This window comes from Hyperolius riggenbachi, chromosome 3 (assembly GCF_040937935.1).
Source record: "Hyperolius riggenbachi isolate aHypRig1 chromosome 3, aHypRig1.pri, whole genome shotgun sequence".
NCBI classification, from domain to species: domain Eukaryota; kingdom Metazoa; phylum Chordata; class Amphibia; order Anura; family Hyperoliidae; genus Hyperolius; species Hyperolius riggenbachi.
In genome coordinates this window covers 177,647,233-177,673,618 of record NC_090648.1, presented here as the reverse complement: position 1 = coordinate 177,673,618, position 26,386 = coordinate 177,647,233, and the positions used below count along the sequence as shown (strand labels likewise).

The window sequence follows — 26,386 nt, the reverse complement described above, 5'->3', positions numbered from 1 at the left end:
TTTTCCAACATGTCCGATTATATTTTTATTGAAAAAATGGGATAATCGTTCCTTTTTCTTGATGGAAAAAAATATTATTTTTGACTTTCATTCGATTCAATCGTTTTGGTTGAATAAATGGGAAAATTTACCGTTTTTATTGTACTGTGTATGGGTACCATACCATTTCCTGATTATTGTGTACAATTTGAATAGCTATGGACACCAGGGTCATCACTGTTAGTGATTTTTAATAGTTTTTATTGTGCTTGTGGTTGGAATCTAATAAAGTTTATTATACCCTTGATACTTTTGCCAGTGTGGTGCTGTTTAGGGGCATCTTTTTCTCTTATTGTTCATTGCGTACCATTAGAGGGGTGCCTGTTTTTTCCTGTCCATATGGACACTACAACAAGTGATGGGAATCACTGCAACAGAGAAAGAACAAATGCTGTAGGAAGTGATGGAGTTTCTACAGCAGATAAGGTTTCCACTAAGAACACTTTGATCTCATTGTTGATTTTGTACAACGAACGACAGAGTTTGCTGCTTCGCATGACAATTGTAAAAAATGTAGCTAAACAAACAACCGATATCAGTTATTATGCCCAATCCAACTGACTGATCAATTCAGATGACTATTGGGCAGACAACGCGCAGTCGAATGGTGTCTGCGAGTTGTTTAAATGTCAATTATCCATGTCGTGTGAAATGTCACTTCCACTTGCCTGTGCAGTATTCAAACTACATAATCATTTGGAATATCGGTGTGTAAACAACATCTTTTTAAAGGGAACCCGAGGTGATAGGGATATGGAGGCTGCCATATTTCCTTGTAAACAATGCCAGGTGCCTGGCAGCCCTGCTGATCTTCTGGCATAAGTAGTGTCTGAGTCAAAGCCCTGGAAAAAGCATATGGCTAATCCAGTAACACCTGAGTTAGCCAAGTCAGAGTATCGGTTCTGCTGCATGCTTGTTCAGGGTCTATGGCTCAAAGTATTAGAGACACAGGATCAGGAGGACTGCCAGGCAACTGGTATGTAGCCTCCATATCTCTCTTACCTCTGGTTCCTTTTAATTACTTGGTTCTTTTTGTTGGGTCTTTTTGCCCAGTTAAAATATGAACAAAATGGGTTATGATTGGTCTTATGCTGGTTCCTGCTATGGAGGAATATATGATAACTTTAGTGATGAGGTCAGTGATAAAAGTGACTATATTATTATTACTATTTATATAGTACTGACTCTACATCTGTAGAGCTTTACATGGTACATGCAGTTTTGTCACTGACTGTCCTCTCACAATTTTATATCTGGTGTAAGGGGGGGGGGGGGGGGGTGTTTGCAATTATCTGCATGTTTCTGGGATTTGGAAGGAAACCCACGCAGACACAGGGAGCACTTACAAAGTCCTAGCGCTGTAAGGCGCCCACTCTGCTGGTTTTTTTTATGTTATTTCATGCTGTTTTGTGCATGTTTTTTAAGTCACAATAATGTTTTGAAGCACACTTACTTAAAGGTTGTTACTCCTTCCATTTTCCCACGGTTTCCTTGGTATTCATGCTTTGGTTTCATGCTTTCTGGTGGTTGAACAATGTCATATTGAGGATATTTCTCCACGTATTCAGTTAGTACACAAGGCTTCCCAGATTTCTCAAAAATCTTTGTAGGGTTATGTGGGCAGCGGTGCCTCCTGCAGGAGGAATAAGAAGGAAATCAAGACTATTTTAGAGCGTTGTAACCTGAGATTACAGAAATATTACTGGCATTCAGAAATCAATTCATAAATTATTTGTCTTGTACTATATACAGCACTACAGGAGATGTTGGTGCTATATAAATAAATAATAATAATAATAAATTAGCTGCTGATGCTCTTGGCCAGTGTTGCCTAGAGTATGTGATCAGTATTATTGGTGGAACAGAAGTGGTGTACACACATCCAATCTTGGGTGGCCAATTTGACCACTTCACAATATGTTCAAAGTATTCAACATCTGTATGTCTTCCTACTGTGAGGAAGTGGTTTAATTGGCCAATCAGGAGTGGATGTGTGTACGTACCTGTACACTCAGTTTAGATGGGATGCAGCAGGGCTAAAGCCTGGTACATACTTTCAATTCTGATTGACCAATCACTGACCAATTTTACCACCTTCATGTAGTATGAGGGTCAAGAGATACTGAATTCTATGAGCATATTGTGTAGGTAAACCCTCATACTACATAGAGGTGGTAAAATTGGTCAGTGATTGGCCAATCATAATTGAAAGTGTGTTCCAGGATTCAGGGCTTTGGTGCAGAATTGCACTGTGGCAAAATATCCTCCATTAGGAGCAGTAGCCTAGCTATGGACCCAAATGCAAATGTTACCCTACCCCAGCACTGTATGTATACTAATCACATTGTACAGTCCAACAAACCAACTTTCTGGGACAGCAACTGTGTGAGAGAGGTGTAAGCAGAGAAAAAAATAATGGTTTGTTAATAAGAACCATTATTCAATGCACATATGGAGGTCATCATCACCACTACAGCACCAGTAAAGACCTAATAGCAACTGAATCAGTGCCCCATGCAGGACTTTTAGGTTGCTGCACTACTGGTCTAGAGCCAGGTGCCCGCATGAGTGTGGGTTTGCATGGAGTCCAGAGAAGACATAAGTGGAGTCAACCAGTAGATGATGTGGTAATTTTACAGGCAGTACAGCAATGACTGTGATGGTGGTACATACTTAGGATAAGGAACGGATAAGAAATAGTGCTCTAGACTACATGCTTGGCGGATCTTATTTACCAGAGCCAATACAAGAAAAATAGATATGTTTCTGGGCATGCTAAGTGTATCTGATTAGTCACGTGTGGGAGTAAAGGTGGTCAGAGCTCTGAAGTCCCAATCGGTCACCTGGAAGGGCAGGAGGCTACAAACACACTGCTCTATGGAAAATAACAGTTTTGATTCATTAAAGAGGAGCTGTCAGCCATACTATCTCAGAAAAAAACCCCACATATATAAGTAAATAAATACTTGCTCTACTTACATAACATATGTATTGCACTGTCCACGTTTTGATTTTAGCGATTTTTCTACAGTAAAAAAAGAGAAAATCCTTCTTAGCATTTCCCATTTGAACTGTGGCTATTTTGAAGCCAATCCTGATACAATTTCCTCCCTTATTCTTCTGTGCCTGATTTGCCCACCCTTCAGTATAGAACGTGCATTGTCTCAGCATGAGAAATATTGCCCAATCAGAGAGGAACAGAGGTGTGGGAGGGGAAAACAGGAGGGAAAGAGGCTTCAGCCAAATAGGCTGCATTAGTTAAGTCTGAGGGGAAGTAGAGAAGCAAAAAAGGACAACCCAGCATGCCCTGCAACTTCCTTTTTGTGTACCAAATTTTGTGTGTACCAAATAAGAGTCAGGTAAACTGGGGAATGAACATTTTTCAACAAGAAAAGTAATAGTGATTTTGACTTTTGGATTGCCCGGTTAGCATCCTTATTACTTGCTTACCAGATAACAATAAATAATTAATTTTTGATTTTATGCCTGACAGTTACACTTTAAACATGCAGGGCTGTGCTGAATGTGTCAGCATTAGCCCTGCTGTCTTTAACCACTTGAGGACCGCAGTGTTAAACCCCCCTAAAGACCAGGCACATTTTCATTAAATTGGCCACTGCAGCTTTAAAGCTAATGGGAACCGGGTTTTAAAAAAAAAAAGTCAGATACTCACCTAAGGAGAGGGAGGCTCTGGGTCTCCTCTCCGTCCACCGAGCAGGAGATGCGCGTGCATCCTGCGTGCGATCTCCTGCAAAACAGAGCCCCAGGACTTTACGACAATCGGCGTTAGGTGGCCCTGGGGCTGCCGCCGCGGCCACGCCCATCGGCGTGACGCGGTCGGCTAGAGGTTAAGCCTTCTTAACACTGCAAATCACAATGTGATTCTGATTTGCGAATCACATTTTCACTGGATGCTCGAAACACAAGCATCAGAGGAGACAGCACTGAAAAGATGGCGTACTTCCCTTAAAGAGAAACTCTGACCAAGAATTGAACTTTATCCCAATCAGTAGCTGATACCCCCTTTTACATGAGAAATCGATTCCTTTTCACAAACAGACCATCAGGGGGCGCTGTATGGCTGATATAGTGGTAAAACCCCTCCCACAAAGAAATTCTGAGTACGTATTCTTGGCAGTTTCCTGTCTGTGAACCTTGCTGCATTGTGGGAAATAGTTGTTTACAGTTGTTTCCAACTGCCAAAAAAGCATGCAGCAGCTACATCACCTGCCCACAGTAAAAATGTCACCATGTAATAAATGTCAGAATGTAAATCAGGGATTTAAAATATTTTACAATGGACAAACACTGACTAAATCATTTACACATAATTATTGTAAAAATGAAGCACTTTTTTATTACATTATTTTCACTGGATTTCCTCTTTAAATTCAGCCTTTCTGACAGTTTGCTGGTGCAAGAGGGTGATTTGAGAAAACAAACATTTATCAAAATGCTGCTCCTAATGACTCTTACTTTTCTGCTAGTGCTTGAAAAATTGCAGCATCATTTTCAAAACTGGACTGAGATAAAGTTAGCACAAAAAGTTTAAAAAAAATAATTAAATTTGACTAACCTGCACATTAGGCACAAAAGGGTTAATCGTGAGAGGGACAGAGTAATTTGGGTACCACATGATGACAATGAAGAAAGGTGAATATGAGTTTGATTATTTCTTATAGGTAAAATGCAGCAAAAAAAAGCAACACTATTTTGATTTGTTCATCTCATGCATCCAGTCAGGGCCAAGAAATGTAAAAAAATCAGTAACTTCTGTGTACATGCACTGCACATCTTTAGTAAATCAACCTAAGGGCCCTTTTCCACTACAGCGTTTGCGATTGCTTAATCGCAAAACCGCAAACCGCTAGTGATTTGTCAAATCGCTACAGTTTGCTTTTAGCATAGGAATCGCGGTAGGTCATTTCCACTACCGCGATTCGTTTTTGACCGGATCGCGATCGCGCGGCGGAGCGATTATTGCCGCGATTTTGCTATGCAGTGCATAGCATAGCAAAATCGCGGCCGCGAACGTCGGGGAATCGCCGGTAATTGCGATTCAGCAATCGCTAGCGTTCAGCGTGAACGCTAGCGATTGCTAGTGGAAAAGGGCCCTAGTTACTATTTTGCTATGTAGAGTGCTTCTGAGCCACTAGCATAATGTGCTTCCATTTAGGCAGTCTTGGACAAATATGCATGTACATTGTAAAAAAACACAGTGTCTGCTGACCCCTGATGGACAATGCTGGTATGAGCTTTGTTTTATTTGTCATGCTATTCACACGAAGACGAAAACACATATGCAATATTTACTGTAAATAAATGTTTACTTGTAACCTTATTAACCAAAGACATACATTTGTAATACACTAATAAACACCAAATGGAACTATAAGTCATTATATTTTATTCATTACATGCAAATTATTTAGGTCTAAATTTGCCATCGATTAACAGTTTGAAAATATGTTACTGGTAACAAGAGAAGATTGCTGGACACTTGTCACACAACTGTAGTATGAACCTCACACGCACACATGTATATTATAGAAGTGACAAGAAAAGAAACAGCACTAATATCAAACTCATCATAATGACAGCCATATAGGTTCTTTAGTTTTTCTGTTATGGATGGAGAAGTAGGGGCAGTGGGAACACCCAAGTGTTGGTGGGAACAGCTAAATCTTCAATTTGTGCATAAGAAAGTCAGGAACAAGGACAAGGAGTTCTTATTAATTGACTACAACAGATACATGGGAAAAGAGGATGGGGGATTGAGGTGAATAGAGGTTACAAAGTTGGGGACACGCTAAAATGGGCCCAGTAAAACTAGAACACAGTTACAGTAGAAGCACTAGAAATCTGGGATCGATTTGAGGTTGTTGGTACTGGGTTATAGTATAGGGGCACTAGAAAACTGAAATATACTTTGAAAAGCATTATATAGCTCAGGAAAGGATAACCAACAAATAGGAGCACTGGGACAATTACACACTAAATATGTCATTTGTGGCTCCAATGACTATTGACCACACCTAATTTTTGACCACACAGCTAAGGCTTCATCTCAGCCGACTAAGATACATTTTTAAGAGAGAACACTGCAGATGTTTGCAGAGGGGAGGGACCAAAGACCGGAGAGGGTGGATGCCAGCCGAAGAGGTGAGATATTATGATCTGCTGTGCTTACTCTGCATCGAACACTGGGTGTCACCCCTGTGGCAAGACCCAGGGTGCACTGCAACCCTGTAATGACACTACTGAAAGGGTTGTGAGTTTAGGGTCCCTACAGGCTCTGGGGCTCAAAGCAATTGCCCAGTTTAACCTATTTTAAGTGATGGCCCTGCCTCCACCTTCTCTACACAGGGCTTTCATCTAATAAACTTCTATATCTCCATTCTCACCTTAAAGAGGAACTCCAGTGAAAATAATGTAATAAATAAAGTGCTTCATTTTTACAATAATTATGTATAAATGATTTAGTCAGTGTTTGCCCATTGTAAAATCTTTTAAATCCCTGATTTACATTCTGACATTTATCACATGGTGACATTTTACTGCTGGCAGGTTATGTAGCTGCTGCTTGCTTTTTTGGCAGTTGGAAACAGCTGTAAACAGCTATTTCCCACAATGCAACAAGGTTCACAGGCAGGAAACTGCCAGTACCATGGTCCTCAGAGTTTCTTGTGGGAGGGGTTTCACCACAAAATCAGCCATACAGCGCCCCCTGATGATCCGTTTGTGAAAAAGAATAGATTTCTCATGTAAAAGGGGTATCGGCTACTGATTGGGATGAAGTTCAATTCTTGGTCACGGTTTCTCTTTAAAATATTTAGGTATTTTGTAGCAGTAGCATTTGTAACTGAAAGCCATACTAACTATATAATACACTGTACATATAAAATCCCACATTAACACCAACTGTTTTAAAATTTCATAGATGATATAAATATATCGGAAGCTAGCAGATGCCCTAACTGATCACACTTTTAAAATGGAAATGAGTAGACTCAAGTACAAGTCGACACAAGAAACACCTACAGCTCTGGCAAAACATATGAGACCTCTGCAATTTATTTTTAAATCAGTATCTCTATGAGTATAACAACCATTCTATGCTGATTATGTTAAATTCATATACCAGAACACATTATTTTTCTTTATGAGGTACTAATTAGTTGGTCCTCTTAATCAAGCCTTATTCAATAAAATAAAAAAGTATAAAAAAAAACCACACTGTAATCAACACTCTCCTCTTGTAGTGTGACCAATTGGATGGCAAAACACTGCTAGAAGTACATCCACAGTAATTGAAAATTTAAAAATTCCTATTGACCATGCCAAAACTGGTGCAAAGAAAAGTTCTGAGTGAGGGAGATAAAGGTGCAATTCTGGATTTACTGTTTCAAGGATACAGTGAGCAGCAGGGTGCTTCTAGCCTTCAAAATTCAAAAATGGCAGCACACAAGAAAAAATTCAAGCAACAGGCCCTGGAGATATGAAAGCTACTTGGCAGAGGGTAAAAATGAATGAACACTTATGCCGAGTACACACGATACTTTTTTTCTGTCAATCGACGGGAATCAGAAGATTATTTCCAACATTCTGATAACAGGATCGATTTTCTGAAGCTATCACGTGAAAATCGATCCCATTATTGATCGAGAGCAGTTTGTACTTGTACACACGTGCAACTTCCTGTCACATTACCTGTTGATCGGACAGGAAATTACATTGTGTGTACCCATCATTAGAGGGAAGACCTCATACGCATTTTTATGACACTAAACAACCATAGGCTGACATCAAATGACCTTCAAACACAGCAGCAAACAGAGACGGGTGAAGAGCACGGCAGGAACAGTTCAAAACAGGCTCCTAGAGGCAGGACTGAAGTCATGCAAAGCCTGGAAAAAGTCCTACATCAGTGAGAAGCAGAGAAGAGTCAGGCTGAGGTCTGCCAAAGAGCACAAGAATTGCGATTGGAGTAAGGTCATCTTCACGATGAGTAGATTTTTCAGCTTTCCCCATCACCTGGTCACTTTATGGTGAGACTGAGACCAGGAGAAGCTTGTACATGCCACAGTATCTTGCACCAACTGTAAAATATGGAGGAGGGTCAGTGATGGTTGGAGGGGCTTTAGTAAGGTTGGAATTGGCCACTGGCCAGATGTGTCTTTGTGCAACATGTATGAATTAAGCCACATATTACTAGATACAACCATACACTGTCCCACTGGCGACACAAGGAAAGTGCTGCTGCTATAGGGAGTGTCATTACACTCCCCATCGCAGCAGCATGTTTCCTTGTGTGGCCAGAGGGACGGTGTATAGTTGTATCTGGTTGATGCAGATGCCCTATAAGGTTTATTCATATGCAACTGATTTGGTCTGAGGAGAATACATTTTATTACAAAGACCTAATTGCCTTGTCCGAAACAAACTAGTGTCTTTGCCCAGATATACGTGCTCATTGCTCCAAGCCAGACTATACATTCCTGTCAGCCTCATGAAAAAAAATTCTATTTGTATGTTATGAAGACTCTCCATCAGTAGTATCTATGAAAATGGAACAATTTGATAATTTTTAATTTAATGTAAAGGAAGAATCACTTTTTGTACAATCAAGATTCAAGCTATTTTTGTAACTACAAAATAATTATTGTGGTATTTCGGAATTAAAACTATCCTTGTTAACATATTGTTAACATATGAATTGCTTTTTTTGGGTGGAGTGGACCATCCTATTAAGGATAATGTTTTTTGCCCTCATTGTTGAATGGACTTTATCCCAATTACTATATAACAGTGGAGATGGAGATTAGAAGAGCTAGCTGGAGACAAAGGCGGATGGGAGGAGAGAAAGAATTACCACTAAAGTGACAACTAAATACAGTATAGCCCATTCTAATCAGCTGTTCTATGTCACTCCCCATGGGAAAATAAACTCATGTGCTTTTTAAGAAAGAAGGATATCCTAAGCATAAGTCACTTTGTTTTTCATTAACATTGAGTATACAGTACTGAACTTTATTTTGAGTATATGAAGTACTCAAAATACAAATTGATTCGGGTGCAGGGAGAAACAATGACAGCTTGGATCAAAAATACATAGTGTGGATGTGACTAATATGCCTCTGCTGCCTTCTGTGTCTGTGGTGGTGTCAAGCTGGAATTTCTGCATCTCATTGACCATTTCTAGCCATTAGCGTGACTGAACCACACTTTTTTTATAAACTTTTTTTTCTTTTTGTAATGATAATTATGTCCCTGGTTAGACATCCAAATGAACAAGCCGGATAGTTTTTATCTTTTAACCTGGACCAAGTAAATGACAACTGTGATGTGACGTGCAGCCACAGGGAAGAGGTGATCTTCCCATTTGTGTGCTCTTTTTTTCATACACGTGTTTGTTTTTTCTTTGTTGAAATTTGGTGTGGCACTTTTTTAATGAATTGTCTCTGTGTTACATGGATCCTTCCGATATACTTTGAGAATGAATTTGTAGTTCCTGGATGCCATTACAACACTAGCCTTGTGTGTGTGTTTTCCTTAGTAATAGTAACTATTAGTAATGTGTACAGAACATCATAGACACTCCCAGGTTACGCTCCTAGGCAACTGCTCAACATACTGCAAATGGACCACTCCATGGATACCTACATCTCCTCAGGCTGAAATGATAGCGCTGCTAGAGAGATGCACACAACAGGAAGCAAACCATGACAACTATTCTCACTAATAATGCATCTCTATAAAGAAGAACTTGTTTCATGAAAGCCAAAAAGATCTTGACCTGAGTTTAACATATTCCCAGGAGTTCATTAACAAACAAATGTTTTAGCAACAAGATATAACTTTGCCAAAGCTAACACGAGCCTTCTGCAAGCAGTTCTGTGTTTGTCAATTATAAAATAAAGGTTATACCCAGAGAGAAGGTATTAAAGGAAAATGCCACTGCTGAAAAACTATAGCAATTGAAGTAGTTTGGTGTTGAAGCAGGTCATTTCAGTGTGTGCTCTGCCTCGCGCTGCACCTGACCTGGACACTGCCATAGATTTAATGTAAACACATCTATAGTGGCGCAGCAGGATTTCAAATGTAATTTGTGTTGCCGGTGAGTGCTGGACCTCAAATTACTTTCCCTTTCAAGTTGCTATGATTGGAGGGGGAATAGCATTTAGGACTGACCTGTATTTCAGCAGCAACAGGATAGGCCACCATTCGACCAACTCACCAGGTGACAGGATGACATGTACTGGTTTGGCTACAACAGCCCCACTAAGCCACCACCCTCAACTGCATGGATGGACGAATAACTGTCATGTGTAACTGAAGACTATAACAACAACGCCATGTTTGAAGTGCCGAGTCTTTAAAAGGAAATAAATATGTCAGCCTCCATAATCTTCCCACTTCAGTTGTGGGTCCAAGATAAACTTTTACTCATTACATAATTGTGTTCCTTTCATATAGTTTATAGGGCATTCCTCAAGCCAAATACTTTTTTTGTTTTGTTTTAATGCTCTAATTCCCCATGAACTAAACAAGCCTCACCCACAGCTTCTCCAGAGAGCCTTGGCACGCTCAGCTTTAGTAGGAAGGGCTTAGGGGAGCTCAGTCTGGGCAGGAGGAGGAGGTTACTAGCCATCGATTTCAGAGGCATAGGGGAGGAGGGAGGAGGAGAGGGGAGTGGAGTTTTCACAGGCTGAGGACTGGAGAAGTAGATCAGCTTGTCTGTGTGTAATGTGACAGACAACAGAACATGCCCGCTCTCATTGTATCACAGAAATAAATAATCATAAACTGTTGAAGCTGTTTGCAGCTAGATTTGCTGTGTAGACTATCTAAACTTTAGATAAGATATATAGACAAGTTACATTGTTATAGTTAGTTTTTCATCTCGGATCCGCTTTAATTGACCAGGCACCAGGCCCGGATTTCTGCAGAGGCCACAGAGGCCACGGCCTAGGGCGATAAAATCAGATAAGATCAGAAGGGCGGCATGACTTGGAGAGAGAAGAGGTCATATGTCAAAGTAAATCATCTCATCTGTTCCCGCAGCGCAGCCAGCCAGCGCCCTGCTCTGCACTAATAGAGGAATTCCAGAGTTCCCCAATCCCTGCACCTCTCACTTCCTAATGTGTTATAACAATCAGGATCAATCATAACTGTCACCTGATGATCCAATTATTTATATGGATCGACATACAGTACAAGTGGATGTGAGAAATACCAGGGATTTACATTACAAACCAGATAAAACTAAGTTCCGCTGAGTTCTAATGCAGGCATTCACAAACATTTCTGCTAGTTTCTTTGCCTTCTCTTTTAGAGCCGTGACACTGTCTGACCCCAGCAGTTGTAAATTACACTTTCTTATCTAGGCCTAATTTATTGCTTTTTTTTCTTCCTAGCCAGTGATCTCCTCTCTGCTTAAGTTAACTCTTTCCTGACTCATTTTCTGTCCATCTCCGACCATCTATGAGAACTGCTGCAGCCTGGAATAAAAATGCTGTATGCTTCCCTTTCATTGCTAAACTGTCACTGTCACCTGAGCTGTTACTACCTCTATGCTAGTGTGTATGAATTGGCATCCTTCTGCTTTCCTGTAGCAGTAGAACATTGTACCATCTTAGCCATCAGCAAAAGCAGAGAGTTTTGAATCAGGGTGATACCATTTATTGACTTAAAAGAAAAAGAGTAATCTTTCTGCTAATAAGCCTTCTTCAGACTTTGTTCCTGTATACTGCCTATATGTTAGAGCACACCACCATATGTACATTCAGCATTCAAAAGAGATACGTAGATTTTTCAGCAAATATAAATAAATGTCATTCAGATGCTTTAAAGTGGAGCTGAACTCTTGCACAGGACAGAAGGAAACCATGCAGAGACATGCACCATGTATGTATTTAGAGAGCCTTTCGGATTCTTCCACATCTGTGTCTAATCACAAATTTGATATCTTCCCTGTGTCACCTGACTGCCACAGCATATAAGCTTATTTTAAAGCACAATATGTTAATATATTTTCTTCCATGAAAGTAGGAATTAGACACACTGTCTATTTATTGCAGGATTTGTATCAGCTGTAACAAAGAAATGTTTTTTCTTTAAAGGTTATGTTGTTGAGTATCTTTTAGAGCAGAGAGGAAGTTCTGAGTTCAGGTCCACACTAATTACAACCAAACATCCAAAGTGGGTCTTGACAGGATGTTTGCTACTTACCTGTTCTCTGTTTTGTTTGGGCTTTTCTCCATTGCACTGCCCTGCTACCTGTTTGTGGCTCCAACTGCAGTCAGCCGCACAGAGGACAAAGAAGCAGTGCATGCTCTGGCCACTTGCTCTCCCTGTAATTTTCTGCTCCTGCCCAGATGTGCACAGCAACCAAGGCCGGTACAGTGTTATGCATTCTTGACGAGTACCGATCATACATCAGCGTAATTTCTCAAGTATGCATTCCCAGAACACTATCGGCTGCTGTGCACATTCGAGCAGGAGCGCAAATTTCCATCGTGAGAGGACAGAGCATCCACTGATTCTTTGTTCAATGAGGGGCACAGCAGCACAACTGAAATGGGCCCATTCAAACCAGTGATCGCTAGTCAGATAGTTGGACAGAATGTTTTTTGGTGGTGGTGGTGGCGGGGGGGGGGGGGCGCTTGGTGACAGCAGGCCTAGGGCACTGGTAAGTACAAATCCGGCCCTGCCAGGCACCCCACCACAAGAAATTTGCAAAAAGAGCTCCTATGTCTACCAGGAGCAGAGGTGGTGCTCTGGAAAGATGAGTTAGGCCATGCTGCATCTCCAATTTGGGACCATGCTGCCACTGCCTATGGGAGAAAAGCATAGTATAGTTTGGGGTGGACATACTATTGTCTTTTTTATTTACAGCTGTAGGGAGGTTCATTTTACATAACAAAAGCATAAGTCTGCCATATGTTAGTAAATACATGCTGTGTACAGGTCTTCTGTCTCTCAGTCCGTAAGTCATGCATGCATTTGTACATTACAACAAATAATTTATGCACAGCTTATGCAAATGAGTTTGCTTAAAGGATACCCGAGGTGACATGTGACATGATGAGATAGACATGGGTATGTACAGTGCCTAGCACACAAATAACTATGCTGTGTTCCTTTTTTTTCTTTCTCTGCCTGAAAGAGTTAAATATCAGGTATGTAAGTGGCTGACTTAGTCCTGACTCAGACAGGAAGTGACTACAGTGTGACCCTCACTGATAAGAAATTCCAACTATAAAACACTTTCTTAACAGGAAATGGCTTCTGAGAGCAGGAAAGAGATAAAAAGGGTCAATGGTTCATACATTTTTAGCTCTGGCATACTTCAACGGATGTGTCATTGAGCAACAACAATAAAACAGTTACAACTTAAAAAGTAGGTTTAAACATAAAATAAAACTGTGGAATATCTTAAAATGTCATTTTGAGGAGAAGGAAGATAGATACAATCGTTTATTTCATTTGTTTATTTTCGCCTCGGGTGTCCTTTAAGCACATGATTAGGTAGATCATTATTCTTAAACTTTGCTCATAGTTAAGCTAAAGTTGAGACAGCAAAACCTTTAAAACAAAAGTTATAACAGGTGTTCATGGCACTTGACAAGTTTGCTGTATCAACCCCTAGTTAGCAGCGTTAATAGTTATTAGATAGCAAGCTAAAATGGCAAAGTCCAGATTACATCCTTGCTTGAAAAAAATGAGTTGTAAAGTTACATTTTTTACATAACCAAAGCTGGAGAATATCAAATTAGTTAGGGAAGCTGTACCAGAGGAGGGGCTAGGCATGTAAGAAGGAAGTGACTCGTCTAGATGGTCAAAAAGACGCAAAACACTTGGAGCTGATGCAGGATTATGCAAATGTTAAATAAATCGACTAATCAAATTCTGCCAACTTTAAATTATTTGAATCTCATTACATTGACCATCCCTAGTGACTAGTGGGTAGTTGAGAGTATTCTGCACCAATTAATAGAAATCAGCGGCTTAGCAACAGGGGGTGCAGAGGTTGTGATCACATGGGGCCCTTGGGCCAGAGCCCCCCCTTATCTGCATTATAAGTTCTTTATTGGTCCTGTGCTTGTAACTACCATTTCTATAGATGCTTTGTCAAGTTTTGGTGCGCCATATCAAATGTTATGTACATAGCGCTTAGGGGGGACCAATATAAAACTTGCACTGGGGCCCATAGTGCCTTAGCATACGCCACTGATGGAAATGGTACCTTATTCATACTGAAAATATGTGAATGATCCCCAATGATATTATAAAATCTGCATTCAGTGTTCGTGTCTGATAGCCTCCTCCAATGAGAAGCAACAATTACAGATGTGCAATTGTGCACATGAAAGAAACAAAGTTAAACTGTTTTCACTTTAAAAAGACTATGAAAAAGAGAAACTTGTGAACATAACTAGATGTTGAAATGATCAGTTTCACTGCACTTCTCTTTACTCCACATTCCTTAAGTCTTTAATCCTCAACAATGAAACTTTGCTTGTCTGTCTGATGAACATATTTTTTCTTCACGTGTCTTGTATTGAATTACAATTTACATGTCACAGTTATCCACCATTTATACTGTGCAATTGTGCCAATGAGGGTGCCCTGAAATGTGTATAACAGATTTGGCAAGTGTAGATATGACCATCACTTGCAATCACATTAAATTCTGATTTGCATGGAAAACATTTAGAGGACATAAGATAGCAGCAGCATTCAGTGAAGGAAATAAATCATCCTAAAGTGTCTAAACATGTGTCCCCTGGTTTGGGGACAGACACCGGCCAGGAGCTGCTTCAGACACAAAGCCAAGTAAAGTGTATGGCTTGAGAATGGACATGGCTGTGTTTGAATCAGCTCCTGGCCAAACCAAGGGACACATGTTTAGGCACTTTAGGATGCTGTCTCTCCTTCACTGAATGGTGCTGCTATTGCTGCTATCTGATGTCCTTTGTCTCTTAAATGTTTTCCTTTCTGCTGGATAAATCAAGTTTCCCTGTGGACTATGATTCCATTTGCTCATGGACTGTGAAGTTTGTGAATACTATTGCAAGCTCCTATTATCCCATCAATCAACATACATCTAGCGTGTGTATGGACCCTTGAGCATGGGGGGAGGAATTAGTGTTAAGCCTCATCTACTAGCGTAGATGAGGCTCCGATGTTCCTTATCAATCTAGCCGCTGATGCGGCTCGATTGATAAGATCCGACAGGACGGATCACCCCACCGCCCGCCAATTCCCTGCTCGTTCCCCGCGAGGGGACAATGGCAGGGAATTGAGCGGAAGATAAGCGGCGCCAGCGGGGACGAGCGGGGAATCGTATCCGACGCACGCGCAGGCGAGCGGGGACGCGGCGGGTATGCGTGGGGATGCGGAAGAGGCGGTACGCGTGTAGATGAGGCTTGAGGCATTGGGGAGGGTGAGGTTGGTGTTTGGCAGGGAAGAGGTGGAGATTTTATTTACTGTTAAGCACTGGAGAGGAGGAGATTAGTGTTGGGCATTATAGAGGAAGAAGGCTAGTGTGAAGCAGAAGAGAGGTGGAGATCAGATTAATCACCGAGCATATATATGATAATTGGGCAGCATCTTTCTGTTGGTGTCTGTGCAGAACGCCCCAGGCCACGTGAATGTGATTGCAAGTGACGCAGCCGCGCACTCACGCAGGCACAGAAGATGCCAACCTGGCAAGGTCGGCATCTGCAGCTGAGGGGATCTCGGGACACTAAAGCTAGGACGAGAGACAGATCAGCTGCCAAGGGCTGGAGGAAGCCCCAGGTAAGTAGATCCTCTGTTTGTTTGTTTTTAAACTCATACCTCGCACTCCTTTAAAGAGGAACTCCAGTGAAAATAATGTAATAATAAAAAGTTCTTTTTTACAATAATTATGTATAAATGATTTAGTCAGTGTTTGCTTATTGTAAAATAATTTAAATCCCCAATTTATATTCGGACATTTATCACATGGTGACATTTTTACTGCTGGCAAGTGATGTCGCTGCTGCTTGCTGTTTTGGCAGTTGGAAACAGCTGTAAACAGCTATTTCCCACAATGCAACAGGGTTCACAGACAGGAAACTGCCAAGAGAACATACTCAGAATTTCTTTGTGGGAGGGGTTTCACCACAATATAAGCCATACAGCGCCCCCTGATGGTTTGTTTGTGAAAAGGAATAGATTTCTCATGTAAAAGGGGGTATCAGCTACTGATTGGGATAAAGTTCATTTCTTGGTAAGAGTTTCTCTTTAAGTCTATTTCTGATCGTATTATCCAGAACTAAGGTCTGTAGAGTCTTAGATGCAGCTCTTCTTTTCTTTCACTTTCTCTGAGCATTGAACAGCCTGACCTAGGAGTAAATTTGGTGGCATGTCCACTACTAAGAAAACAGGCAAACTGTCTTGGATGTTCTCCACTTGTAAATGATCTTTCTAATGGACTTCAAATTGTTTGGAAATGGCCTTAAAACCCTTCCCAGATTGATGGACAGCAACAATTGCTTCTTTAAGATCACTGTAGATACTGTATCTTTGTCCTTTGGCACTGTGCCACAGACCTGAATGCTTAGTTCAGACCAGCAACCTGCCACAACTTCATACTTGCTGATGAACAATTTATGAAGTGCATTTGATTAGCTGCACCTGGCTACTACTTACCCTCTTAATTCTTATGGAAGTGATAGAGGCATGCTTTATTTTTTTACACACTGCTTCTGTATTCTGACTTAGTCTTTGCTAAATAAATAATGACATGGTATAATATATCACTAAGCAGTTCATTTTGGTGGTGGCTTCAACAGACATCTAATAGATGCCATGTTAATAGCAGTTATAAGGTACCAAGGTGGTGAGTTTGGTCTATGATACTAGCCGATCAGCTATAGTTCGGCTAACCAATTGGCTGATAGTGGTGGTGGTGTAATGGCCCATACTCACGGGCTACAAATGTCGCCGCAACACACGGCGCGCGCGTGTTGCGGCGGCAGGTCGCCCGTGAGTATGAGCCGTTGCACGGGCGCGCACCCCGAACCGTCGCTCGTCGCTGCTGTCGCCAGGCGATTGGCGCGGTCAATCGCCCGGCGACAGTTGCCGCCGCATCTCCGCCGCAACTGTCGCTAGTCCGCGTGAGTATGCGGACTAGCGACAGCAACACCCAGGGAATACCATCAACTTCCGGCGGGGGGAGGAACAACAGCGACAGCTTCAGCCGCATTAGTTGCCAGGTCCCTCCGCCGTGTGTATGCGGAGGGACCTGGCGACGAGCTGTCGCCGGCCTGTCGCGCACACGCTCACGTGTGCTGGCGACAGGCCACTTTTGCAGCCCGTGAGTATGGGCCATTAAAGTTAGGGATACATTATTAACCACTTCGCGCCCCTGGTCATTTTCACAGTTCAGCTCAGTTCTGATTACTTTGGCAATAACTTTATCAATAACTATCACAACTAAATTATCTATATGTAGTAGAGAGAAACTCTACCTCTGATACCTGTGCAGGGTGCTAAATGATCTATATATTGTTTTTTTTAGGACAAATTTGGCTTTTTGTGGCTTATTGTTGTTTTCGGTAATTACCTTTTTTTTCTATGCATTTTAAAATGAAAATAGGGAAAAAAGTGAAAAAAATACACAATTTATCTACTTTCAACGTTATAGCTTTAATGTAAACAGTCCTATTGTACATTAAACCCACACATTTTATTTACCTATCTCTCCAGCTATTTTAAACAGTTCTTTTGTTTTGATAATGTATTAGTAACACATTGTATACACTGCCTAATTGTTACATTTGTCTGTTCCTAAAATGTTTATGTTTTCACTTGTTAATTCATTAGGCTTTACATTGAATTCCCTAGGGGAAGGAGAGTGCTTTGCTTTCATTGGCCTTAATTTACTAAGCTTATCTCCTGTCTTTAATAACGTTTCTAGAGTTATCACCATGGTGATGAGGCATGTAGTATTCAGGAAACATTTACCTCAGGCAAGCCTAAAGTTAACTATTCTGTCTTTAAGTTAACTCTTCAATCCTTAAAATAACTCCAGAATTCTAACAGGCTGTTAATTAACTGCGTGTGAAAATAACTACAGAGGAAGTAGCTTAACTACAGAGGAGGTAACTTAAGGAATGAAGAGATAAGATAACTCTCTCACTGTGTGGATGTAAGTTTTCTCTTGCCCGATTATCTCCAGCATGATCTTAGTGAATTGTGGCCATTCTGTTATAACTGTGTAGCATTTTATCAGCTCAGAGATAACTAAACAGTGTTATCTAGGATTTTGTAGGGAAGAGAGTGCAGAGACTTATTTTAACATCATGAAGCTTCAACTGGGTTAATGTAAGTAATTAGAAGGGGAGTTAGTGATAGGTATTAGAAGGCGGTTAGTATTAGGCACCAGGAGGGTAGGTTATTGTTAGGCATTAGCCAGGCGGGTTAGTGTTAGAGTAGGGGACAGGATAAATCTATAGTAAAATACTACTGTAGTAATATTACATGACCAATATTCTAACTCAACAGGCGACGCTGCTAAACATACTCATACATTGCTGTTCATCTCAGCTTGTATGTATCTAATTTAAGGACCAAATTTTTTTTTTTTTTTATCATGCCCTAATACTCAAAACCTTAACACTGAAAACTCTGTACTTTCTTTTTCACATGGCTATGCATCTCAAACAATAAACTGATCTGTTATTATCTATCGATCTACAATATAACACTCCAATCAGATGTTACCTGTATTCTCATCCAAATGTGTCAGAACCAAAACTCTGCAAAATGTTGTAGTGCTTCATGCATTTTTTGCGTTACCTGTCAAACTTTCAATCTACATGCTCTGGCACTTCTGATCTAGCTACTGATCGACCCAAATGCCAACATCAATCAGAATATATCATACACATCTGGTGGAGTGCGAAAATTCAGGAACATTCAATCAAAATAAACAGATCTATCTTAAAATGTGATTGAGTCATGTACAGCTTAAAAGACGTATAACCATAACACAGAGTGCCTCTTATTACTTCTGGCATCATTGATTGCTATCAAGTTTTATGCTGTACCGATGAAACTAAGTAATCAAAAAATAAAAAGACAGGAAAACAAAGACAAAGAACAAAAAATTTTTTTCAGTATTAACCACTTGCCGACCGCACGCTTATACCGTGCGTCGGCAAAGTGGCAGCTCCAGGACCAGCGACGCAGTACTGCGTCGCCAGCTGCAGGCTGATTAATCAGGAAGCAGCCGCTCGCGCGAGCGGCTGCTTCCTGTCAAATCACGGCGGGGGGCTCCGTGAATAGCCTGCGGGCCGCCGATGGCGGCTCGCAGGCTAAATGTAAACACAAGCGGAAATAATCTGCTTTGTTTACATTTGTACGGCACTGCTGCGCAGCAGCGCCGTAAGGCAGATCGGCGATCCCCGGCCAATCAGCGGCCGGGGATCGCCGCCATGTGACAGGGGACGTCCTGTCACTGGCTGCACAGGACGGATAGCGTCCTGTGCAGCCTCGATCACCGGGGGGGGGGGGGGGGAGCAGGTAGGAGAGGGAGGGGGGAATTTCGCCGCGGAGGGGGGCTTTGAGGTGCCCCCCCCCCGCCAGCCACACGCAGGCAGAAGAGATCAGACCCCCCCTGCACATCATCCCCATAGGGAGGAAAAAAGGGGGGGCGATCTGATCTCTCTGCCTGCACCCTGATCTGTGCTGGGGGCTGTAGAGCCCACCCAGCACAGATCACTAAAAACCACGCTGATCCTTAAGGGGGGGTAAAGGGTGGGTCATCAAGTGGTTAAAGGACTACTGGAAACTAAAATAAAAGTTGGAGACTAACCTAAGAAGAGGGAAGGCTTTGGATCCCTCAGAGCCTTCCTGTTGCTCTCTGCATCCCCTCGTTCCACTGCCAGGCCCTCCCATTCCAGCCTTTGACTTTAAAGGATACCACAACTGACATGTGGCATAATGAGATAGACATGGGTATGTACAGTGCCTAGCACACAAATAACTATGCTGTGTTCCTTTTTTTCTTTCTCTGCCTGAAAGAGGTAAATATCAGGTATGTAAGTGGCTGACTCAGTCCTGACTCAGACAGGAAGTGACTACAGTGTGACCCTCACTGATAAGAATTTCCCCCTTTTTTATCTCTTTCTTGCTCTCAGAAGCCATTTTTTCTAGGAAAGTGTTTTATAGTTGGAATTTCTTATCAGTGAAGGTCACACTGTAGTCACTTCCTGTCTGAGTCAGGACTGAGTCAGCCACTTACATACCTGATATTTACCTCTTTCAGGCAGAGAAAGAAAAAAAGGAACACAGCATAGTTATTTGTGTGCTAGGCACTGTACATACCCATGTCTATCTCATTATGCCACATGTCAGTTGTGGTATCCTTTAAAGAGTAACTGTTAGCCCTCAAAGTGAAATTTAAATCTCTACAGCAATGTTTTATTTAGTATTAAAGTGATCCAAAAAGCCAATGCAGAACTTAAAAATCAATATAATTTTGTTACTATGTAGCCTTTTGCCCAAGCTAATGACGCAAAGCCGCATATCTGATACTGATGAGCATGCAGAGCATGCCTATGTCTGCCCGACCCCCCTCTCCCCCCTCTCCCCCCCAGGACCAGGTGCCGATCTATTCGCACCACAAACAGCTGACCGCTCTGACAGGGAGAGAGAGCGGCAGCACTTCCAGCGCAGCCACGGCAGAGCAGCCGCCACCGTGCATCTCTCTCACATGTCTCACATGTGACTCGGCGGCGGCTGCTCTGCGTGGCTGCGCTGGAAGTGCTGCCGCTCTCTCTCCCTGTCAGAGCGGTCAGCTGTTTGTGGTGCGAATAGATCGGCACCTGGTCCTGGGGGGGAGAGGGGGGAGAGGGGGGTCGGGCAGACATAGGCATGCTCTGCATGCTCATCAGTATCAGATATGCGGCTTTGCGTCATTAGCTTGGGCAAAAGGCTACATAGTAACAAAATTATATTGATTTTTAAGTTCTGCATTGGCTTTTTGGATCACTTTAATACTAAATAAAACATTGCTGTAGAGATTTAAATTTCACTTTGGGGGCTAACAGTTACTCTTTAATGTTGAAGAGGCCTTCAGGTCTCCTCAGAAGGCCATGGAAGTATATGGGTCTCCTAGTACTTCCGAAGACTAGTGGCTCCCTACTGCACAAGCATGCAGCAGGAAGGCTAAAGCTAATTCCAACAAACTTAAAGGACCCAGCAACATACGTAACCCCAAAGACTGGACAGACTGAAACTTAAGTCAGGGCTGGTGCACACCAACTGCGGTTCTGAGCGCTTTAAAAGATGCTTTCGGGCTGAAAACCGCTTGGCTAATGTATTGCAATGGGATGGTGCACACCAGAGTGATTCGTTTTTTCTTGAAATGCAAACTTAAGTCCTGCAGTATTTTTGAGGATTTCTGAAGCGTCTCTGCCTCCATGTTAAGTATAGGAAAGTGGAAAACCTCTCTGAGAAACACTAGATCAGAGCGGTTTCCCAAGCGTTTCTGTTACAGTAGCTGTTCAGTTACAGCTTTAATGTAACAAATTATAAAATCTGCTACACAAAAACGCTCCAAAAAACGCTAGGCATGCTTAGAAAATTGCTCTAAACATGCCTAGAATCGTTCTGAAAAACCTCTTCAAAAATCGCTAGCGTTTGCAGATCCGCTAACGGTTTTTGGTGTGCACTGGCCCTAACTTCTTTCATGTTATTCCCTTTAATTTACTGTGGGTTATATTCTTTAGGTCTATATGTTAATTTTTATTTGTTCTTTTTAGAATCTTTTAATGCACTATTTTAACTTTCTTAAATAAATGATATAAAATCATTGTAGGCCATCTCCTGCTCTCACAATTGAATCCTCCTCTAAGCGCTACCATTGAAATATAGTGTTTTACATAGAGTAAAGGGTTGAGAAAACTTTGTTTTGCATAACTGTTCCTTTCAGCCATTTTGTCACTCCAGGCGAGAAAAGCCTGTGGCGCCCCAAAGCCCCCCCCCCCCCCATGAAAATAATCGTACTGTGGCAATGTTTCACCAGAAAATAATCGTAATGCAGCAGCGGTTCACCAGAAAATAATCGTAATAATGCGGCAACGTTTCACCAGAAAATGATCGGAATGCGACAGTGTTTCACCAGAAAATAATTGTAACTCGTCAGAATCTCACCAGAAATATACATGTAAATGCGGCAGTGTTTCACCAGATAATACAAAATGCGAGCAGCGTTTCACAAAAAAATACACGTAATTTGGGCAGCGTTTCACTAGAAAATACACATAGGCAGGGGTTCACGTTCATGAGGCCCAAAGGGAGACAGAAAGAGGCACAGAAGGAGGCAGAGGTGGCACAGGGGGACTGAAAGAGGCACATGGAGACAGAAGGAGGCATAAAGTGAGATAGAAGGACAAATAGGGGGTCAGACATGGCACAACGGACTAAAGGAGGCACAAGGAGACAGAAGGAGGCACAAAAGGGAAGGAGGCACAAAGTGGGAGAAAGGGATGCTCAAGGCACAGAGGGAAACAGTGGCAGCTGCCTGCAACTTACGCTAAGCAGATGCAGCAGAAGCAAATAATAGAACACCCACGGGGGTGGGGCTTAGTCAGGGGATGGGGCTTAGTTCAGGGGGCAGGGCTTAATCCAGCAACATGGCGCCCCCAGGACCAATGGCACTCCAGGCAAAGGCCTGTACTGCCTATGCCTAAAGGCGCCCCTGCATTTCAGGTTGTGTCCCTGTATAGAAATGTGGTGGCAAGCGAGTGGACTGAGGGCCCGTTTCCACTACAGCGTTACGAAATCGCCGGCGAATCACCGCAGGCAAATCTCATGCGGGTGCGATTCCGCATGCGTTTTTTGCCGCGATTTCGCATGCGATTTCGCATAGGTAAGGCTGTATGCGATTTTAACCATGTCACTGCCTGTGTGAATTAACATGGGTACCTATGCGAAATCACATGCGAAATCGCGGCAAAAAACGCATGGGGAAAACGCATGCAATTTCCCTATTAAATACATTGCGTGCGATTCGCCTGCATTCCACACGCAGGCGAATTCTGAGGCCCCTACCCTGCAGATTTTTTCTGCACAGAAAAACGTGCGGGGAAACGCACAAGTGGAAACAGTCCCATCCACTTGTACTGACTGTGCGAATCCGCATGCGGGCAACGCATGCGGATTCGCGATAGTGGAAACGGGCCCTGCATGTGTGTTAGCACTGGTTTTCTGTTCGCCTGCTTTTAGCAAGCTGGTACATAGATTGCAGTCCTGAATACTGGAAAATCGGTATGCAGGGTGAGGCTGTGAGAGCTGGGACAAGGAACTGGGGTGTGTCTGTGACAGCATGGACTTGGCCAAACGTATGCCAAGGACATTATTCTTCTTCTCAGCCTCAGCCCCACTCCATAGCAACAGAATGCATAGCTAGCCTGCAGGCTAGTGATGCGCCTGGACAGCAGCTAGCCCTGAACTGTCACCTGATTTGGGCAGGTGACAGAATTGTAAGGTATGTTGTACACAACTTCAAGGCCAATTAGTGCTGTGACTACAGACACTGTAATGTGCTGTAGTAGATGTAAGCGCTATATAAATATGTAATAACTATAGTTCTGTCTAGGCACTCATTTGAACAGCTTGTGTTTATCTGTCTGTAAGCTCTTTAAAGAGAACCTGAAGTGAGAGGAATATGCAGGCTGCCATCTCAATTCCCTAATAAACAATGCTAGTTGCCTGGCTGTCATGCTGAGTTTTTTTATTTTAGTTGTTTTTGAGTCACACACCTGCTACAAGCTTGCAGCCAGTGAAATTACACTAGAGCAGGGGTCTCAAACTCAATTTACCTGGGGGGCCGCAGGAGGCAAAGTCAGGATGAGGCTGGGCCGCATAAGGAATTTCACAATCGCGGCGCATCGCCGCCTCTGCCCGCCCCTCTCACTCTTCCTTCACAGAGAGGGGCGGGGAGAGGCGGCGATCCGTGCAGCGATTGACGTCAGGAGGGGCAGAGCTGAAGCTGAAAGCTCTGCCCCTTCCAGGCAATGCCGGCGGATTGCCCCCCGGGCAAATTGGGGGCTCTGCAGCCCTCGTTTAGCGGCGGGGATGCAGCGGATTACTTGGGAGCACTGAAGCGAACTATAAGGAAGCTTTTGCCGGCGAGGGCCACAAAATATTGTATCGAGGGCCGCAAATGGCCCGCGGGCTGCGAGTTTGAGACCCCTGCACTAGAGTCAAAGCATCTTATCTGCATGCTCATTGTGGGCCAGTGACTAAAGGCGCCAATTTGATACAATCTTGCCATATCTATGTACAGTAGACTCTCCTTGTGGATGCACTTTTTTAAAGTATTAAGCCCAATCTACACGTTACAATTCCCCGTGCGATCGATCAAATCGATTAAATCTGACATAACCGATCGGGACCTCGATCGATAGTGTGATGGATTTTGGTTAGTTATCAATGCAAAATCGATCACACTATCGATCGAGTCCCGATCGGACCTGTTGGATTTAATCAATTTGATCCGTTTATTAGAGAATGAAGATGACAGGCTCTGTGTTCCTCTCATCTCACTTCATGTTCCCTTTTAATTAGTTAATGTCAAATAAATCACAAGTAAAGTACCTGGCCATAAATGCAGACACTGGCAACGTTCTGCGTGACTGACAGTCTGTTCTACCAGCTGCAGTCTTCTCATACAGGTTCAGTCTATGCCTTCCACCTTGCAGTCTGAACACCAAGGATTGCATCATCGAAACAACTGCAGCAGCCACTTTTCAAAACCTAAAACAGCACGCCTTGCTTTTGGACGTGATCAAAACTAAATAACACCATTTTAACCTGCGTGTGTGAAGCCTTATTTCACACAAAAGGGGTAACATTTGAGCACTCTTATTACTAAGCTGTTAGATCATATTCTTAGATCTATGCCTGGCATGGGCGTATTGATCATAAAAGGTGAATACAGTTTCCTCTATAAGTATATTTTTCTGGATTGATCTAAATGTCTTTGTTAGCAGACTGAAAACAAATACTTTAATTATGTGTTCTTGTGAGGTAATATAATACAGGCGGTGTAAACATAAACAATGGAACAAATGCTACCGTCTCCTGCTTCATATCATGGAGTCTCAATGGTGCTGAAGTTAAATAGAAGTGTAATTTGTGGTATAGCATCTTACATAATGTAGAATATGGGTTGAACTTGAAAAACCACATAAGGAGATTCTCATGCAAAACTCCCAGTAACAGAACCCAGTAAATGATCCAGACTTGCAGTTTCTTCCCATTATTGAAGTATTAGCCTGGGTTCACAGTGGGCCAGTGGTGTAGCAATAGGAGATGCAGAGGTTGCAACTGCACCGGGGCCCTTGGACTAGAGGGGTCCATTAAGAGCCCTCCTTCATCCATCTTATTAGCTTTTCATTGGTGCTATGCTGGTAATGAACACTTCTATATGTACAATGAATAGTGGTATTCCTTACCAAATTGTTTCCTTACTCTAAATACTCCCCTCTGACCCTGCAGCGGTCCATGGTAGGTTTTGGGGCTCTATGTCAATAGAGGGCTCCATGTAAAGTTTACCCTGAGGCTCCAAGCTCCTTAGTTGCACCACTGCAGTGGGTGTTACTTTCCCTGGCTGTGACAGCACAACACGGGGTAAAGCGGCACCGTACATTAGCTGCGTGTTGGGTCCCATACAGTGAAACATACATCCATTGTAATGTATGCTTCACTGTACTGTTAATGCCGACGTTAAAAAGCACTCTGACCAAACGCACTACAGCTGCCGCACTGTGAACATCGCATTGCTTTTGTATTTCAGTGCGACATTCTGTGTAACACTACAGCTGTGTTGCAACACACTGCAATCTGCACTGTAATCCTGGCCTTAGTCTTGGAATGGTTAACCCTTCAGGCAGGGCTCAGACTTGCATGTGCAGAAAATGTACATGTATTTTCACAAGCATTTTTTAAACACTACGTGTGTTCATATGGGAAAACACGTTTGCGTTTCTCCACAGCAGTCAATGGTAAACATAGAGTAAAAGCCTGCCGGAAAAAATGCACCAGGCTGACAGTTCCCCCCATGCCAAAATATGTATAAGACATGAATTAACCTATTGATTTACCTATTCTAATGTGAATTTGCATTGCAGAGAAAAAAAAATTGTGCAGATCAGTCTGGTTCCTGCCTCAAGCTCCTGTTCCTCAATCCTCACATTTCTCACAACATTGTAAATGCTTGCACAGGAAATCATATTTGGAAATCAGGGTGTCATACATCATGAATGGTGACGCACCACATACAATATCTATGGGTGTATGGCAG

At 42.5% G+C, this 26,386-nt stretch overlaps 1 protein-coding gene across 2 annotated transcripts in view; it reads right to left on the bottom strand.

The window, feature by feature from the left end:
- Positions 1-26,386, bottom strand: part of SAXO2 (stabilizer of axonemal microtubules 2) — a 33,013-nt gene that overhangs the window by 5,043 nt on the left and 1,584 nt on the right. Inside the window, exons 1-2 of one of the 2 annotated variants that reach the window (XM_068272501.1) lie at positions 3,019-3,043; positions 1,493-1,672 (exon numbers count right to left, since the gene is read on the bottom strand). In XM_068272501.1, the coding sequence (XP_068128602.1) occupies positions 1,493-1,672; positions 3,019-3,020 (182 nt within the window). In that variant the 5' untranslated portion in view covers positions 3,021-3,043. Of the gene's footprint in view, positions 1-1,492; positions 1,673-3,018; positions 3,044-26,386 lie in introns of those variants that run through there. The other variant, XM_068272500.1, reaches the window with a different exon arrangement.